This window comes from Notamacropus eugenii, chromosome 5, assembly GCF_028372415.1.
Source record: "Notamacropus eugenii isolate mMacEug1 chromosome 5, mMacEug1.pri_v2, whole genome shotgun sequence".
In the NCBI taxonomy this organism is placed as follows: Eukaryota; Metazoa; Chordata; class Mammalia; order Diprotodontia; family Macropodidae; genus Notamacropus; species Notamacropus eugenii.
Genome location: NC_092876.1, coordinates 91,609,038 through 91,628,746, shown reverse-complemented (window position 1 = coordinate 91,628,746; position 19,709 = coordinate 91,609,038). Strand labels below are relative to the sequence as shown.

At 37.5% G+C, this 19,709-nt stretch overlaps 1 protein-coding gene across 1 annotated transcript; it reads right to left on the bottom strand.

Annotated features, from left to right (window-relative positions):
• Positions 1–14,885: 14,885 nt before the first annotated feature.
• On the bottom strand, positions 14,886–19,304 carry LOC140504834 (olfactory receptor 51B6-like). The gene is made up of 2 exons (XM_072610184.1): positions 18,972–19,304; positions 14,886–16,760 (listed from the first exon to the last, which is right to left on the bottom strand). The coding sequence occupies exon 2, from the start codon at positions 16,748–16,750 to the stop codon at positions 15,812–15,814; it is 939 nt and encodes a 312-aa protein (XP_072466285.1). The 5' UTR covers positions 16,751–16,760; positions 18,972–19,304; the 3' UTR covers positions 14,886–15,811.
• Positions 19,305–19,709: the final 405 nt, after the last annotated feature.

Here is a 19,709-nt window from a genome sequence, read left to right as displayed (position 1 = left end):
GTTTTTTCTCATTCCTTTTTTGCTGATGAATCCATACTTCCTCTGGTTACCTGCTCTGGCTTCCTTAGGCTGTCCAGGTCACATTTTTCTAGACAGAAAACTTTCTAGGATGAACATTTCCCTTTGTGCAAGGGAAAAGCTATTTCCTTTTCATTTTGACCCTTCTAGCTCACCCACGTTTCCTGGAAATATCAGTCATACTAGCAATGGTCATTAATAATAATTTGGATGTTTGTGTATCATTTTAAAGATTGTAAAGTGAGTGTTTTACAAACATCTTATTTTGTCCTTACACCAACCCTAGAAGGTAAATGCCATTATCGTCCCCATTTCATAGACGAAGAAACAATGTTGTACTAAAGTTATGTCAATATAAGAAAATTTACCTTCCCCTCAACCCATAGAGGTCAGACATTAAAGTCACATGTGGTATAATTGTTCAGGTCCCTAGAGGAGAAGGATTCTCAGAACCTTCCAAATGTTCTCTATACCCATAATATTTTATTGCCAAAAAAAAAAAAGGACTGGAATTGGTCCAAGGTAAATATCTTTGCCATTCCTTAGTATGGGAGAGAGGGAAAGGGGGCAGAGTGATCCAGAGCCTCTATTCACAGACCCCTAAAGCAGGGGATGTTGACATTAATTGACAAAACTATGAACTGAGAGAAGGCACTATCCTATGTTTCTATTTGGAGCCCCAACTCCACAAAAGACAGGTGCCTATATATGGCACAGAAAGCACTCAACAAATACTGAAGGTGTTATAGGTTTTTATTAACTCAGAATCCTTCTCTGCTCAGCTGTCTCCTCACTCTGCTTTCTGGCCCAGCAGGTTCACCTTTGTTCCCTTTCCAATCTCCTTCTTTCTTTCTTTACCTCTTCTTTTCCAATCTTATTTCAAATTCTCTGTCCTACACCTTTCCATTTGCCATTTTTTCTTGAGTATTCTGATTCTTTCTGTTCTGTCTTTCCAATCGAGGGAGCAGGAAGAATCAGAATACTGAAAAGCCCTCTTCCAAATACTGTTTACACGGTGTGCATTTTTCCATTTACCACACAAACTTGGGCATATATTGTACAACTCAGTGCAATCTGCCAGTCTTGGTATCATTTAATGCCCTTTACTAGTGGTGCTACTATCCCTTTCCACTATTCTCTCATGCTAGTCCATTTCATATATTCTATTCTCCATCCAAATTGAATTATTCACCACCATCCCTATATAGATTCATCACCACCCTTATGTGGAAAATATATATATTGTTCACCACCCTGCTTTCATGCTTTTGTTTATAGCTTCCTCCACACCTAGAATGCATTACCCTACACAGTCTCTAAATATTAATATCCTACCCATCTTTTAAAGCACAGCAAAACAGCTAACTTCTCCAAGAAATCTTCCATGATCTACCGATCTTACACCCTTCCCCATACCTCCAATAGTCCATTTGTGTGTATATATTATGTATACACATATATGTAGATATATAATTCTTATTATGAAGTCAGGAAGAGTTTAATTTAAATTTCACCTCAGTCCTTATTAGTTGTGTGATCCAAGGCAAGTCAGTTAACCTATTTTTTCTTGTTTTTTCTTTCTTTCTTTATTTATTTAACTTTTAACATTCATTTTCACAAAATTTTGGGTTCCAAATTTTCTCCCCTTTTGCCCCCTCCCCCCACCCCAAAACACCGAGCGTTCTAATTGCCCCTGTCTGCCAATCTGCCCTCTCTTCTATCATCCCTCTCTGCCCTTGTCTCCATCCTATACCCCTTTACCTGTATTTCTTATTTCCTAGTGGCAAGAACAGTACTCTAGAGTTGTTCCTGAAACTCTGAGTTCCAACTTCTCTTCCTCCCTCCCTCCCCACCCCTTCCCTTTGGAGGGCAAGCAATTCAGTATAGGCCAAATCTGTGTAGTTTTGCAAATGACTTCCATAATAGTAGTGTTGTGTAAGAACTAATTATATTTCCCTCCATCCTATCCTGTCCCCCATTACTTCTGTTCTCTCTTTTGATCCTGTCCCTCCCCATGAGTGTTGACCTCAAATTGCTCCCTCCTCCCCATACCCTCCCTTCCATCATCCCCCCCACCCTGCTTATCCCCTTATCCCCCACTTTCCTGTATTGTAAGATAGGTTTTCATACCAAAATGAGTGTGCATTTTATTCCTTCCTTTAGTGGAATGTGATGAGAGTAAACTTCATGTTTTTCTCTCACCTCCCCTCTTTATCCCTCCACTAATAAGTCTTTTGCTTGCCTCTTTTATGAGAGATAATTTGCCTCATTCCATTTCTCCCTTTCTGCTCCCAATATATTTCTCTCTCACTGCTTGATTTCATTTTTTTAAAATATGATCCCATCCTCTTCAATTCACTCTGTGCACTCTGTCTCTATGTGTGTGCGCGTGTGTGTGTGCATGTGTGTGTGTGTAATCCCACCCAGTACCCAGATACTGAATAGTTTCAAGAGTTACAAATATTGTCTTTCCATGTAGGAATGTAAACAGTTCAACTTTAGTAAAGTCCCTTATGACTTCTCTTTGCTATTTACTTTTTCATGCTTCTCTTCATTCTTGTGTTTGAAAGTCAAATTTTCTTTTCAGCTCTGGTCTTTTCATCAAGAATGCTTGAAAGTCCTCTATTTCATTGAAAGACCAATTTTTCCCCTGAACTATTATACTCAGTTTTGCTGGGTAGGTGATTCTTGGTTTTAGTCCTAGTTCCTTTGACTACTGGAATATCCTATTCCACGCCCTTCAATCCCTTAATGTGGAAGCTGCTAGATCTTGTGTTATCCTGATTGTATTTCCACAATACTTGAATTGTTTCTTTCTAGCTGCTTGCAATATTTTCTCCTTGATCTGGGAACTCTGGAATTTGGCCACAATGTTCCTAGGAGTTTCTCTTTTTGGATCTCTTTCAGGCGGTGTTCTGTGGATTCCTTGAATACTTATTTTGCCCTCTGGTTCTAGAATCTCAGGGCAGTTTTCCTTGATAATTTCATGAAAGATGATGTCTAGGCTCTTTTTTTGATCATGGCTTTCAGGTAGGCCCATAATTTTTAAATTGTCTCTCCTGGATCTATTCTCCAGGTCAGTTGTTTTTCCAATGAGATATTTCACATTATCTTCCATTTTTTCGGTTTTGTTTTGTGATTTCTTGGTTTCTCAGGCCTCCATCTATTCCATTCTAATTTTGAAAGAACTATTTTATTCAGTGAGCTTTTGAATCTCCTTTTCCATTTGGCTAATTCTGCTTTTGAAAGCATTCTTCTCCTCATTGGCTTTTTGAACCTCTTTTGCCAATTGAGTTAGCCTATTTTTCAAGGTGTTATTTTCTTCAGCATTTTTTTTGGGTCTCCTTTAGCAGGGTGTTTACTTGTTTTTCATTCTTTGCTAGCATGTCACTCATTGCTCTTCCCAGTTTTTCCTTCACCTCTCTAACTTGATTTTCAAAATCCTTTTTGAGCCTTTCCATGGCCTGAGCCCATTGAGTGGGCTGGGATACAGAAGCCTTGACTTCTGTGTCTTTCCCTGATGGTAAGCATTGTTCTTCCTCATCAGAAAGGAAGGGAGGAAATGCCTGTTCACCAAGAAAGTAACCTTCTATAGTCTTATTTTTTTTTCCCTTTTCTGGGCATTTTCCCAGCCAGTGATTTGACTTCTGAGTGTCCTCTCCACCCCAACCTGGCCTCCAGATCTGCCCAGCCAGTGCTTGGGGTCTGAGATTCAAATGCTGCTTCCCAGCCTCAGGGCTTTGGGCGGGGACAGGGCTGCTATTCAGTGTGAGATTAAGTTCAGGTGCTCAGGTAGGGGCAGGGCCGCCTCGCAGGCTCAGTTCCCTCAGGGGGTTTATGCAGAGTCCTTCAACAATGGATCCAGGGTCCTGCCTGCTTGGGGAGCCCAGGTCTGCTCCCGCCTTGGCTACTGCCTCCCGAGGGGGCCTGAGTTATGGGGGCACCCCACACCCCTCTTGACCCACCGAAGAGACCCTCTCACTGACCCTTGTGAGCTGTGGGTGGGGGAACTACGCGGCCACTGGAGACTCCGTCCCTGAAGCCTGCTCAGATCCGCTCCTTTCCACGTGGTGCTGCCGAGGCAAGGTTGGGCTCTGCTCTGGGTCTGGGGCATGAGGGACCTTTTGCGAGAGGTTTTCAGGCTCTCTAGAGCAGAAATCTCCGCTCCATTGTTCTGTGGCTTCTGCTACTCTAGAATTTGCCGGTGGTTCTTTTTTTACAGATATTTTATGGGCAATGGGTTCAGAGGTAGCATATGTGCGTCTTTCTACTCCGCCATCTTGGCTCCGCCCCCCAAGTTATTTAACCTTTATCAGCCTTATTTTTCTCATCTATAAAACTGGTTAAAAAAATAGCACATGAGTTTTTTTGAGGATCAAATGACATAACACAAAGTGTCCCAAAAGTCTTAATGTAGTTTTATGTTTATTGCTTTTTAACTTTATTAGCTTAAAATTGCACTAAAGTTTTTGGAATACTTGGTATATCTATATCTTTATATACATATACATATATACACACAAGTACATATACACACATATACATATGTATACATATGAGTGTATCTGAACTTATAGAAACACAGAATGTATTAGAATATTCCAGATAATGTAATAAAATCTAGAATATGTATTATATTGGGACATATCAGTATACATAATATATATAATGTTCTAATATAATGATACTATTTATATTTTTAATATTATGTATATATTTTAAATAAACATTGTGCTCCACATACAGAAGCTAATTCTTAAATGTTAGGATGTTAAGTTCAATGTAACCAATTCTTGTTAAGCATATAACATGAGCACAAATGTACTGGTTGCTGGTGATAACAAGGTAAAACACATGTGTCTTGAACTCCTAGAATTTGCAATCTATTAGGCAAGGTGTGACACATACACAAATAAAGATGATATAAGGGATGGGATCGTGGGGCAAAAGAGCAAACAAAGAACTCTAGGGAAATGTTCTTTGAATATGACTGGTCACCTGGCCCTGACTGACAACAATTGTCTTGGCCCACTGACTTAGTAATCTAATAGCATACATATTGAGCTGCTGACCAATTTATAAGCTAAAACGCCAAATGAGTGATTTAGTAAGTCTTTGACTCACACTGTCTTCCTGAAACATTGACTGATCATCACCAAAGGAATGAGTCAGCTGTACCTATAAGCTTATCTGGTGCTCCCTGCTGCAACCCTGGACACTATCAGACTAATCCCAGGGATGAGAGCTCCTGAGAGGTACTGGTCTGAAGAGGTAGGAGGAAGGATATGAGAACAGGGCAGTAAAATGTTATAATCATCATTAGCAAGTCACTTACCCTGTTTGGTCTCAGTTTCCTCTTCTGAGTAAAGAGATTTGACTAAACAGTCTTTTTAGCTCTGAAATCCTTCACATCTATCCTACATTCTAATGATCCCTCAAAAGTTACCTTATCTTGATTCCTGGGGATGCCTGAGGTTACAACCATCCATTTTTCCTTCATGGATCCACCTGACAATTTGTTCATTGAACTACCATGCACTGAAAACCTACCATGTTCAAGGCCCAGATGTCTCAGTTGACATGAGGTAATCTGAATTTCTATGAGATGCAATGCATTCAGTAGCTTGAGAGGAGTAAAGAAGGTATATTAATGGGGGAGGAGAGGGGAGTTGGCACTTGGGAAGATATGATGAAATAGAACATAGAGTCAAGAGAAACAAAGATATAGAAGTCTGTGTTTAAAATGGCCAAGATAGCAAAAGAAGGAAAGTGAGACCAGAATAAGGGTGACAAATTAAGAATACAGAAAAGTGTAGAAAAATTGAAGTCTATAAAGAAAGAAAGAAATTTTAAGAGGAGTAAGTCACAGTGAGAGAGACTGAAGAATTAGAGAGAATTTCAAAGTTCATAATTATTGAACTAGCCAGTTGTAGCTAATGGTGAGGTCTGAGATATGACCCTTACTATAGCAGAATGAGTTCTGTCATAGGATCATAAATTTGCAACTGGAAGAGACAGTAGAAACAATTCTCTTGTCCATCCTTCTTCTTTTGTGCATAAGAAAATGGCTCATAACAGTAACGTGATTTGCCCAAGGTCACACTGCACAGTAGTCAGTACTTGAACTCAAGTCCTCTTGACTCCAAATCTTTCACCCTTACAACCTACATCATACTATCTCTTCTCTGTCTTCCACTTTAGCACAGAGGAGCAAAAGTAGTAGTAGTAAGAATAGTAATAAACCCACCTGCTGCTTTCTCCACCTTCCTCAAAAACTAGTTGGGAAGTACCTGGCAAGCTGTAAATTCTAAACAACCATCCCCTTCTCTCAAGTATTTGAAAAACATTTTCCTAGTTCACTAGAGCTTGATTTAAGGTTAGAAAGTAACTTAAATCTGAACAATAGGGCTATTAATATCCTTAAACCTAAGAGTCCACAGAGTACATTCTTGCCAGAGTGTTTATAGAAGCAACTGACTCCTGAGAGCCCTTTTTCCCTCTCTCATACATTTAGTTCCTGGGTAAACAGCCTTCTCTCTCCCTCCCAACATAGGGGAACTTCAGCCTGAGTTTTTCTCAAGAGGTGATGTCAAGAATCTCCAAACTCCAGTTTGGAGAATAAAGAAGGCTGTATCTGACCACCAGAGACCACTAGCGGTCTTTACACCACTGATCACTAGAGACCACTACCCTGCTGTGAAAGGTCATTTGTGTACTCCCTTAGGTCAGTCTCCAAGGTCTCAGATGCTCTTGAAATCCACCTATAAGCTTTGGTCCTTATACATTAGGCACCATGTATCAATTGATTTTCATTTCTGAATTATATTTTCTCCTAGAAAAATAAGTCCCATTAATGTATTATCTACTATGTGAACTGGAAATCATTTGTCATATAATCTGCCCTAAAACTTCCTTGATCCAATTTAAAGGGTCCCTGGGAGTAATATTTGGGGATTGGAGTATAATTTTTCTTCATATTCCACACCCACCACAACCACAACCATTAAACACACTGTTTGACTTTTTTCTAATATATTGGTATAAATATTTGTGAATGTATCCTAGCCTCTCCACTAAACTATAGAGGCTGAGGTGGTCTAAACTTTGAATGTCTCCCATTTCTTAGCATAAGATTTATGAACTAGACTTGATAAGTGTCTGTTGAATTTAATTACTTTTCTGCTTAGGATCAGATCAGAGAGAGATAAAGGGGGGAAGCTTAAGTCTCTCATTCAAAGAGTGTAATGTCACTCTGTTTAGAATAAAGTAGGGCCTTTCCCAAATTTAGGAAGAATCCTATTCTAGATCCTAAACCATAAGTGGGAAACCTGAAACTCTGAGATCACACATTGCTCTCTAGGTCCTTAAGTGCAGAACTCTGAATAATTCCAAACTGCTGTGAAGTTTGTGGAGGGCCACACTTGATGATCTAGAGGACCACATGTGGCCTCGAGGCTACAAGTTTCCCCCCTTTGGCATAAACTCTTCATGTCACTCATCCTGTTTGCAAAGAGATAATGGAATCAAAGTGAAGAATGAAACATGGCTAATAGGAGAAATTTGTTCCTAATAATTGTTTTAGTTCCCTCTTATTTGGAAGTGAATTGACCCTTTTTATTATGATATTGCTCATTTGGTTTTCTTCTTTCTTTTTTTTTAGGAAATTAACAAATATCTGTTTCATTGGTTTTTTGTTTCCCCCATAAAACCATCTCATAGTTTTATTTATTAGTTCAATGGTTTTCTTACTTTCAGTTTTACTAAATCTCTCCCTTGATTTTCAGGCTTTAAAATTTGGTGTTTAACTGGAGATTTTAAGTTTCTTCTTTTTCTATGTTGCTTTTTTTTAAGTGACATGCCCAATTCATTGATCCACTCTTTTCCTATTTTATTGATGTAAGCATTTAGAGACATAGACTTTCCCCTAAGTACTACTTTGACTGCATCCCACAAATTTTGGTATGTTTTCAAATTGTTATCTCTCTCTTTAATAAAATTATTGATCTCTGTATCTGTTTTGTTTTTATTTCTAAATCTGTATAGATTTCTTCTCCCTGTTTCTATAATTTGTTTTTTGACCTACTCAGTTTTTAGGACTATATTAGTTATCTTTCAATTAATTTTAATCTATTTTTCTATAGTTCTTTATTGAATATGGTTTTATTATATTATGATCTATAAAGGATGCATTCAATATTTCTGTTTTTCTGAATTTGGTTGTGAAGTTCTATGCCATGATACATGGCTAATTTTTGTGTAGGTGCCAGGTACCACTGAGAAAAAAGTTAGATTTCTTTCAATTCCCATTCAGTTTTCTCCAGAGGTCTATCATGTCTAACTTTGATAAAGTTCTGTTCATTTCCTTAACTTCTTTCTTGCATATTTTTCTTAGGTTTATCTAGTTCTGAAAGTCAAGAGTTGAGGTCTCCTACTCATATGGTTTTATTATCTATTTCCTCCTTTGACTCATTTTACTTAATTAATTTGGGGTTTACTGGCCAGATTTCTTTCTCAGAGACTAAACCTTAAATCCATTTCACTCTAGATCGTTGGGATTAGAAAGCAATTGCCCAAGTAACACTTAATGGTTATTTTTTGGCCCCTCCAGGTTCATAGTGAATTGTAAATAGAAACAATTTCTCTTTTGGCCAACAACTTTGAGGGTCTTCCCCTCTCAGTTTGATATTTTTTTTTAGTAAAAGGGGCTATTCTTTGATTCACTGCTTACAGAGGTCTATTCATTGAATGGGCATTGTCTCACTCAAAGTGAGAACTTGGAAAGACCTTAGCTTAAAAGGGCCAAGGTCTCTCATTAATTCTAGGCCATCTCCAGTCATCCTAATCTGTTCATTATCTGTCCACTGGACCCATATGACTGTGGAGGAAAAAGTGAGGCTGGTGACCTTGCACAGCCCTCCCTCACTCAAATCAAAGTCAACTGCAAGTCATGTCATCATCTCCCTGATGACATGGTCCTCTTTGACAACAAAGGACAAACCAGACAATAAGAATTTTGATGTTATACTGTTTGGTGCATCTAAGTTCAGTATTGATATTACCTTTATGGTCCCTTTTAGCAAAATGTAGCTTCACTGTTTATTGCTTTTGATTACATCTATATTTACTTTTGCTTTGTCTGAAATCATGACTGCTACCTGTGCTTTTTTTTAAAATTTCTGTTGAAGCATAATTGATTCTCCTCCAGCACTTTACCTTTACTTTGTGTATGACTTCATTTCAGGTGTCTTTCCTATAAACAATGTATTGTAGGATTCAGTTGTTTTCCTGATGAGATAGTTCACATTTCTTCTTTTTTCCTTCTTTTAATTGTTTTTTGATGTTTCATGGAGCCATTAGCTTCCACTTATGCAATTCCAATTTTTAAGGAATAATTTTCTTCAGTGGGCTTTAGTACCTCCTTTCACATTTGGCCAATTCTACTTTTTAAGGAGTTCTTTTCTTTCTTTCTTTTTTTTAAATATAATTTATTTATTTTCAGTTTTCAACATTCACTTACATAAGATTTTGAATTTCAAATTTCCTCCTCATCTCTCTCCACCTCAAGACAGCATGGACCTCAACAACCTCTTTCCACTATCTGCCCTCCCTTCTATAACCTCCTTCACCCAACCCCCTCCCCTCTATTTTCTTGTGGGACAAGATAGATTTCTATATTCCATGGCCAGTACATCTTATTTCCCAGTTTCATGAAAAAAACAATTTTTAACATTCATTTTTGAAGCTTCGAATTCCATGTTTTCTCCCTTCCTCCCTCTCCACCTACCCTCATTGAAAAAGCAAGAAATTCCATATAGGTCATACATGGGTAGCCATGCAAAATGTTTCCAAAATGGTTATGCTGCAAAAGACTAACTACATTTCCCTCTATCCTGTCCTACCCTCCATTTATTATAATCTCTCCCTTGATCTATACCCCTACAATAGTGTTTGCTTCTGATTACCTCTTCCCCCAATCTGTCATACCTTCTATTATCCTGTCACTCCTATCCCCTTCCCCTCTGCCTTCCTGCAGGGTTAGGTAGATTTCCATACCCAACTGGGTGTGTGTGATTCCCTCTTTAAGCCATATCCAATGAAATTAAGTCTCACTTGTTCCCCCTCACCTTCTCCCTATTCTCCTCCATTGTAAAAGCTCTTTTTTGCTTCTTTTATGTGAGATGATTTACTACATTCTACCTCTTCCTTTCTCTTTCTTTCAGTACATTCCTCTCAACATTTAATTTTATTTTTTAGGTATCTTCCCATCATATGCAGCTCACCCTGTGTCATCTGTCTACATAAACATACATATATATCTACATATATCTACATATATATGTATATATACCTTCATATACATACATACACATATATAATACATACATATATAGATACACATACATACTCATACTTATATTCTATTTAATTACACTAATATTGAGAAATTTCTCATGAATTAAAAATATCATATTTCCATGTAGGAATTCAAACAGTTCAACTTTAATTACTATCTTATGGCTTCTTTTACCTGTTTATCTTTTCATACTTCTCTTTATTCTTATATTTGAAAGTCAGATTTTCTGTTCAGCTCTTGTCTTTGCAACAAGAATGCTTGGAAGTCCTCTATTTCAGTGAAATTTCATTTTTCCTCTGAAGTATTATTTTCAGTTTTTCTGGGTAGATGATTCTTGCTTTTAATCCTACCTCCTTTGACCTTTGAAATATCATATTCCAAACCCCCCACTTTCTTAGTGTAGAAGGTACTAAGTCCTGTGCTATCCTGATTGTATTTCCACAATACTTGAATTGTTTCTTTCTGGCTGCTTGTAATATTTTCTTCTTGACCTGGGAAGTCTGGAATTTTTCTACAATATTCCTAGGTGTTTTCCTTTTGGGATCTCTTTCAGAAGGTGATCAGTGTTCTTTTCATTTCTATTTTACCCTTTGATTCTAGAATTTCAGGGTAGTTTTCCTTGATAATGTCTTGAAAGATGATGTCTAGGCTTTTCTTTTTTAATCATGCCTTTTAGGTATACCAATAATTTTTAAATTGTCTCTCCTGGATCTATTTTCTAGGTCAGTTATTTTTCCAATGAAATATTTCACATTGTCTTCTATGTTTTATGCTTTTGGCATTGTTTTATAATTTCTTAATTTCTCATAAAGTCATTAGTTTCCATTTGGTCCATTATAATTTTTAAGGTATTATTTTCTTCAGTGAGTTTTTGGATCTCCTTTTCCACTTTGTCAGTTCTGCTTTTTAAGGCATTCTCCTTCTCATTGACTTTTAAGACCACTTTTGCCAATTGTATTAGTCTTAGCATTTTTTGGATCTCCTTTAGCAAGGTCTTAACTCAGTTTTCATGATTTTCTTGAATTGCTCTCATGTTTCTTCCAAATTAGTTCTTTTCTTTTTGAATAATATTTTATTTTTCCCCAATTACATGTAAAGATATATTTTTAACATTTATTTGACAAAATTTTGAGCTCCAAATTTCCTCCCTCCGTTCTCTTCCCCCCTCCCTGAGATGGTAAACAATTGGATATAGGTTAAATATGTTTAGTCATGCAAAATATATTACACTATTAGTCATGCTGTGAAAGAAAACAGAAACCCAAAGAAGGGAAAAAACACGCAAAAAATAAAGTGAACAATACTATGCTTTGATGTACATTCAGAGTCCATCAGTTTTTCCCCCCCTCTGAAGGTGAATAGCATTTTTCATGATAAATTTTGTGGAATTTTCTTACATCATTGGACCACTGAGAATAACCAAATTTTTCATTGTTGATCATGATCATACAATACTGCTGTTACTATGCATAATATTCTCCTCCTTTTTCACTTTGGATCAGTTCATGTAGGTCTTTCCAGGTTTTTCTAAAATCAGCCAGCTCATCATTTCATATAGCACAGTAGTATTCCATTAAAATCATAATACATAACATGTTCAACCATGCCCCAATTGAAAGGCATCTCCTCAGTTTTGGAGTTCTTTTCTTCAGTGTATTTTTGTGCCTCCTTTTCCATTTGGTCAATTCTGCTTTTTAAGGAATTCTATCCAGTAGTATTTTGTGCTTCTTTTAACATTTGGCTTTTCCTGATTTTTCTTAAATTATTTTCTTCAGTATTTTTGTGCCTCTTTTTGCCAAGCTCTTGACTCTCTCTTGCATCACTTTCATTTTTTCCAATTTTTCTTCTTATTTGATTTTTAAAATCCTTTTTGAGCTCTTCCAGGGCCTTAAACCAATTTATATTTTCTTTGAAGCTTTGCATGTAGCTGCTTTGATTGCATTGTTTTCTGAGTGTGTGTTTTTACCTTCCCTGTAATCATAGTAACTTTTTAAGGTCAGGTTCTCTCTTTTTTAATGTTTGCTCATTTTTCTAGCCTTTTTCTGACTTTCAATTTTATGTTAAAGATGAGCTCAGCTCTTGGAGTGGAAGGGGCATTGTGCTAAATATCAGGTTTTTATGCTGCTGTGTTTAGGGAATCTGTAAGTTTCAGTTCTTCCAAGGTTGTTTTTTATCTAAGGAGAGGTGTGGTGACTCTGGATGTGATATTTCTTACAGCTAAAACTCTATAAATAATATTGGTCTTTGTGTTATTTACATTATCTGCTCCTGTTAGTCATGTTGCTTAACCTGGGACTATGACCCAGAACAGAAATTGAGCAATACAACAGAATCCTGCATGCAGTGCCAACAAAGAATCTTCTGTAATTTCTTTCTGACCAGTTATCCAACCCCCTTACCATTTTTGGGCTAAGAACTTCAGAAGTTTCTGTTGCTAACTCAGTCACCCTCAAGGCCTTCTACTGGTTTCTACAGGGTTTGGCCTGATGCTGACTGCCTCGTGTAGGGACCTAGGGTCTCCCTGATTGCTTGTTCTGGAGCACAGGGCCTTGCTGATAGCTTTCACAGGGCAACCTGTGCTAGACTGCTTGCCATTCTGTCCTTAGTGAGACAGAACTTTCCTCATGAACTTCTGAGCTTTCTTGGGCTGAAATATTGTTTCACCCCATTCTTTTGTTGATTCTGCCACTCAAGAATTCATTTTGAGTAATTATTTTAATTTTTTTGGAGGGGAATTTTGGAAACTCAGGTGATTCCTTGCAATTACTCTGAATTTTTTGCTGTGCCTCTCAATCCCTCCCCCTGCCCACTATACTTTGGTACATTGTGTACAAAATTGGTTGTAAATTGAACTGTGTGTTGTGACTTATGAAATTATGAAAGAAAAATGACTAAAATGTCCTTCCCTTTGACATAGTGATCCCACTTATAGGTATATACCCACAAGGAAGTCAAAGAGAGAAAAAGGACCCAAATATATACCAAAGTATTCAAAGCAACACTCATTGTGATAGCAGAGAACAAGAAATAAAAAGATGCCCATAAATTGGTAATTCCAAAACATTAGAGGAGAAGAACCAGCACAGAAGAGAAAGTATCACTGTGTAAAAGAAATCAAAGCTGAGGTTTAGAATGAGACTTTTACTTCACCCAAATTGACAATGGAAGAGTCCGTGCTTCTTAGCTCCTCATATAAATGCCTGTTGAAGCCTTATTTCAGAGACTTCCATAGTATGAAAGTCCTGAATACATACTGGAAGAGTTTCATTTCTCTAGTCTTATAGCTATTACTCAGGAAGTCTGAAAATTTTCATATATAATACCAATTTCAATAGCCTCTCCAACAGATTTTATACTTCCTGTTACTATTTCTTTAACAAACAATAGAATTTTGAGGTAGAGGAAATTTAAATGCCAATCTGGAGAGCAATGAACTGTGATGACTTGAGAGTCTATGGGAAAATAGAGAGAAATACGATGAATAAAACTTACTTTCCAGGGACAACTATTTTAACCCTATCTTTAAAACAGGTTAAAAAGAATTCTTGAGAAGAAATATTGTCATCTTGTGTGAACTGAATGGCAAGACTGTTTTTTTTTTTTCAGAAGTTATCTACAGATAGAGAAATGGTTAGAGGTGATTCTGGATGTGATCTTTCTTACAACTAAAACTCTGCGAATAATATTTGTCTTTATGTTATTATAAATCGTATTGCTAATATATTGTATTTTAGTAACTTTGATGTTTATTTAAGCATAGGAGATTAAGGTTTTGCCATAGAAAGGTGACCAATTGCTTATGAGAAAACTGTTTTGTATATTTTATTAAATAAATTGCAGTGTGGTCATATTTTTCCCTTCAGGCTGCCCTTGACATTTTCTATCATGCAGACACTCTTCAAACAGAAGTGTCACTCTAGTCCTGGAACTGATGCTTTAAAAGTACCCTCAATGACTTCAGTCTTCCCCTTTGATTGGATGGTTCTTCCTATAAACTTTAAGGAGGTTGTCCATACCAGACAGGTCTCATTCCTCTCTAGGAGGCATTTCATACTTTTTATGTGAGACTCCCAGCACTGCTTACCTTTCCCCTCCCTCACATATTAGTTTCTTTTTATGTATTTTCTTACTTAACTTCTTGAGGGGAGGAAATATTTTTTTCTTTTGTATTTGTATTTTATTCCCAGAGTTCAGCACAGTTCCTGGTACATAGAAGTATTTAATAAATGCTTATTAACTAACTGACTTACTAATTAATGAGGAAGAGGTTGTAAATGTAGTAATTGGTGAATATGTAAACGTATTCCTGAATTAGGGATAATGAATATAAATTTGGGTTTGGGGATAATGAGAATAAATACAGTGACAAATCATTTATCAGTCTCAGTGGTGATCATTCCATGCAGGATACATGTGAAGATGCTATGTAGATACCCAAATCCTGTTACATACGCATCCACACACCAAGCATAGTGAGATTTACTTCCCACTTAAAGGCATACAGTTCATAATATTAAGATAAAAATTTTTAATAAAAGAAGTACAATAAAATGGAAATCCTTGTATGAGAAATCATCAGTAATAAATTTGTATTAAAATTCCCAGAATCACTTAAAGTCCTCTTCTGGGGGTGTGCTTTACTCTCCTAAAAATTCCAGTGGAAATAAAGCTTGTCTTCACCTACTGTTTAATACTGGTCAAAGATTGGGGATTGGGGGTCTGTCTTTTATTTTTGTCTCTCCAACTTATTCATGGTTTTCCCCAACTTTATAGTTCAGGTACTATTTTTATTCTTATTATAAAGGGGTGATAAATCTTTAAGGTTCTCCAACCATTCGATATTATATCCACTGTGAAAATCTCTAATCTTCTCTTGTCTCCATGTGCTACTGATTTCCTTTTATTTATTATTTTTCTTCATGTTCTCTGGAATTCACCAGTCACTACTTCTATCCTTGACCATGCATGCCTCCAGACAGGCTTGATTTGTTCTTCACAGTCACTCGATTGGGAGAGGGAGGAAAAAATAGCTAATATCAGAATTTGTTACATACACAAAAAGAACATTTGACAACCCACCTCTCTGCTCTAATGAATGATTACCAAGAACAAGGTGCTAAAGTGACCATGGTCACCTTTTAGCAGAGGAAGGTGGTGAAGTGGGGATAAAATTAAATAAGATAATAAATTTTCTTTTGTGTGTGTTACTCCTCTTTTCCATCATTCTTATATTCAGATCATGACTTCTTTCTGCATAAGATTATCATATGCAATTAGAGTCTCAAATTTATGCCTAATATATTTGACCCCATATAAAATCTCACAATGTATTCTAAAGGAGAAAGATATGTATCTCTGAACTTCTTTGGGAATTTCATGGCCCTTTACCCCAGAAAACCCATCCTCCCTCCTTTTATGACAGACCCTACTAAGGAAAGCTCAAGTTATGGATCTCCGCAGAGAGAAAATGCGAAGAATGCCATTCCGTATTTGCTTGGTCTTGACACTATAGATAATAGGGTTCATTAATGGAGGGAAGAGGAAATACACATAGCTCATGGTGATGTGAACCACATGTGGTACATGCTTCCCAAAACGATGGATAAGTGTTAGACCAATCACTGTTACATAGAACACCAAGACACAACAGATATGGGAAACACAGGTGTTGAGGGCCTTAGCTCTCTCCTCTCCAGAGGCAATGTTCATGACTGCCTTTAGAATTAACATGTAAGAGAAGAGGATGATAAAAGAGTCTAGGAAGCCTGTCAATGAAACCAAAACAACAGGGTAGATGTGATTGAAGGTGATGTCAGCACAGGCCAATTTGATAACATCTTGGTGGAGGCAGAAAGTATGGGAAAGGATGTGGGAATGGCAATAAGGAAACCACTGTAGCTTCAGAATCAGGGGTATAATGGAGAGAAAGGCTCTTATGGAGACCGCAAGACCAATCTTTACCACCCGAGAATCAGTAAGGATAGAAGTATATCTCAGAGGGTTACAAATAGCAACAAAACGGTCATAAGCCATAGCAAGTAATACCCCAGATTCCATGACTGAGAGTGTGTGGATAAAATAGGCCTGGGAGAAGCATGACTTATGACTGATCTCTCTGTGGTTCAACCATAGGACCTCCATCACTGTAGGCATTGTAGTCAAGGTCACTCCAAGGTCAGTGGCTGCCAGCATAGCTAGAAAGTAGTACATGGGCTCATGGAGGCTGCGGTCATCTCTGATGAGGAAGAGGAGGCTGCCATTGCCAAGAATAACCGAGGCATATACAAAAAAGAAAGGGATGGAAATCCAGCAGTGAGCTCTCTCCAGACCTGGGAAGCCAGTCAACAGGAATGGGGCTGTGCTGCTGTTGAGCCTCATGGTGGCACTCCTACAAGTGGAAAAGAAATCTTTCTTATAATTATAACCTAAAGCAAATGTTTTCCCTCCCTTTTCTTCCCTGTTTCCACAATGTTGTCAGACCAACAACACACTTTCAGACCTCCTTCCTAATTAATTGTATAACAGAGTAGCTAAGGAAAAACTGATCACTAAAAACCAAAATGGGTTCACCAAAGCAAGAAAATGAAAGACTAACTTTTTCTGGGGGAAGGGGGAGAAGGAGAGGGGTAATGGGGAAAAATATCACTAGAGTGTAAGTAAGGGGAATTTTATAGACATTACTTACCTGGATTTGGCAAGGGATCTAATCAACTGTATTATTATATTCTTGTGAGCAAGATGGTCAGCTGGTTGGGTAACTAAATTCAAAAAGTCTTAACAAATGGATCAATGCCAGGCTTGTAATGTCTAATTCTAAGTTTATGGTTCTATATAATCATTCTGATTCAAAAGGGGAATAATCATAATCTCCCATATCCTCCCTAATCCAGACTTTAAAATACTTCATTAGTATTTCTGAATTGGGGCCATTGAAATTAATTAAAAAGGTACACTTTCAATATTCCTTTGTAATCCTATTTATGTATTTTACTCATGTAAAAGTATTATTCTGAGAAGGAGATTATAGGCTTCTTCTGACTTCCAAAGCATTCTGTCACACACACACACACACACACACACAAATGGTTAATAATTTCTGCTTCACATAATAACCTATATATACTCTCTTCCTTTATTTCAGTCTCTGAAGAAGAAATGGTCCTTTTTGCCAAGATTAACTCTTCTATTTGTGTTCTTTATTTCATTTCTTCCCATTTCTTCAAGGGAACTTGCCCTATTGAACATTATTTCTATCTAAAGACATAAAGTGAAAAGTTACCTGAAAGGGCTTATGTGGATACACAGGGAACTCAACAACAAGCTTAGATTTTGTTTTAAAGAAATGTATGAAGGATGGAAGTAAGAGCAAGTAACAGAAGATGAAAACAAAGGCAGTGTACAGTGTTGTAAAATAGTGCTCGGAGGGCTAGTGATCAAAATGAGATGAAGCTGATGAAGAAAACAGGACAATTAAAAAAAAACTTTTAAAAGTTATATGAGGAAAAGAGGAGAAACAGCAAAAGAATAAGATCATTACATGGGAAGGGTGAGAAGATAATAACTTACTACAAGAGAGAGGCAGAGCTGATTTTTTTTGGTTTTGCTTCTTTTCTCTGCCAAGCAGAATGTTCTTAGGAAAGAAGCAGAGGAAAAAAAAGAAACAAAGAAAAAAAAGAGAGAAAGGAAGGAACAAAGGAAGGAAGGAAGGAGAGAGAGGGAGGGATGGAGGGAGGGAAGGAAGGAGGGAGGGAGGAAGAGAAAAACACAAGTAGCTAATATGGAGTTGATATATAAGATAAAGAAAGAGACAGTAAGAGAAGACCTAACTGGGTTTTATTAATTCAAGTCACTTGTCTTAGATTAAATATATCCTAAATATATTAAAAGAATGTTGTTGTGTGTTCATCTTTCCTTGCCAAAGAAGACCATGCCATCAGAGAAATGATGATGTGACTTGCATTTGTCTTTGTCTTGAGTAAGGGAGGGCTGTGCAGGTCACCAACCTCACTTCTCCTCCAGAGTCATCTGAATCCAGTGACCAGATATTCATCAGGATGACTGGAGATGACCCAGGATGCACTGGGAGACCTTGGCCTAAAGGGGCAGGTACTCACTTAGGAAGAAGTAACACCCATTCATTGAACAGGCCTCTTTAAGAAATAGCTAGGGCCTGGCCCCTTTAATGAGGTGAAGAAAAAGAAAAACATCAGGCTGGGAGGGAAACAGTAACAGTTACTATTGATAATGACTCTTGAGCCAGGAGGTTCCAGGTTCCAGAAGAGTCCTTAGGGAAGGTCCCAGTGGTGTCCAAGCTTCAGAGTGAAGTAAGTAGGTTTAAGGTTTTGGAGAAAGGGAGGGGAGGGGAGGAGAGAGTAGGGAAGAGAAGGGAAGAGATCTCTCCAAGTCAACTGGGCATCTTTTGGTCATCCAAATTTACCTTCCTTTGGAGAGGAGAAGGAAGGGGAGGGGGAGATAGATAGGAGAGGAGGAGCTAAGTTACCCAGATAACTGGGAGTCCATTCAGGCAGCTGCATATACTCACAGGGTTGTGTTCATCTTTCGTAAAAGAATATGAAGATATATTTACTGAACTACTTACCAGTGATGTCCAAGTGACTGGAGAAAATAAGACTCAACAGACTGGAGAGGGGCAACTGTTGTCCTTCTTTGAAATCTGGTGAAAATTGTGTATAGATTATAGTCTGGTGAGTTTTACTTCAGTTCTTAGCAAAATTCTAGAGGGATTACTATTATCTTCCTTTATACTACTTCACTTGGACAATCTCATCAATTCCCATGATTTAATTATCATTTCTGTAATGATGATTCTCAGATCAACTTATTTTGCCATAAACTCTCTTCTGACCTCCAGTCTCACATTTCCATGTGCCTTTCAGACATCTTAAACTGGATATCCAGCAGATATCTTAAACACAACATGTCCAAAATTGAACTCATGATTTTTTCCCCTAACTTTCCCCCACCCCTCCTAACTTACTTATTGCTATGGCAGCCACCATTATCCCCCCAGTCCTTCAGGTTTGCAACCTAGCTGTCCTCAATTCTTTGCTATCTCTCCTATCTACCATATCCAAACTGTTGCCAAGACCTATGGATTTCAAGTTTGTAACATTTCTAGAACATGCTCTCTTCTCCTCTCAAATACTGAGAGTAGTTCAAGACCTCATCATCTCATATCTTGATTATTTCAATAGCCTACTGGTGTATCTGTCTACCTTCAAGTCTCTCTTCATTCCAATTCATACTTCATTTAGTTATCAAAGTGATTTACCTAAAATTCAGGTCTGGCTATGTGTGAGACACACACATACACACA

What these genes read in the sequence shown, in the direction of transcription:
- LOC140504834 (XM_072610184.1), bottom strand. Translation starts at nt 16,750, where the DNA reads ATGAGGCTCAACAGCAGCACAGCCCCATTCCTGTTGACTGGCTTCCCA.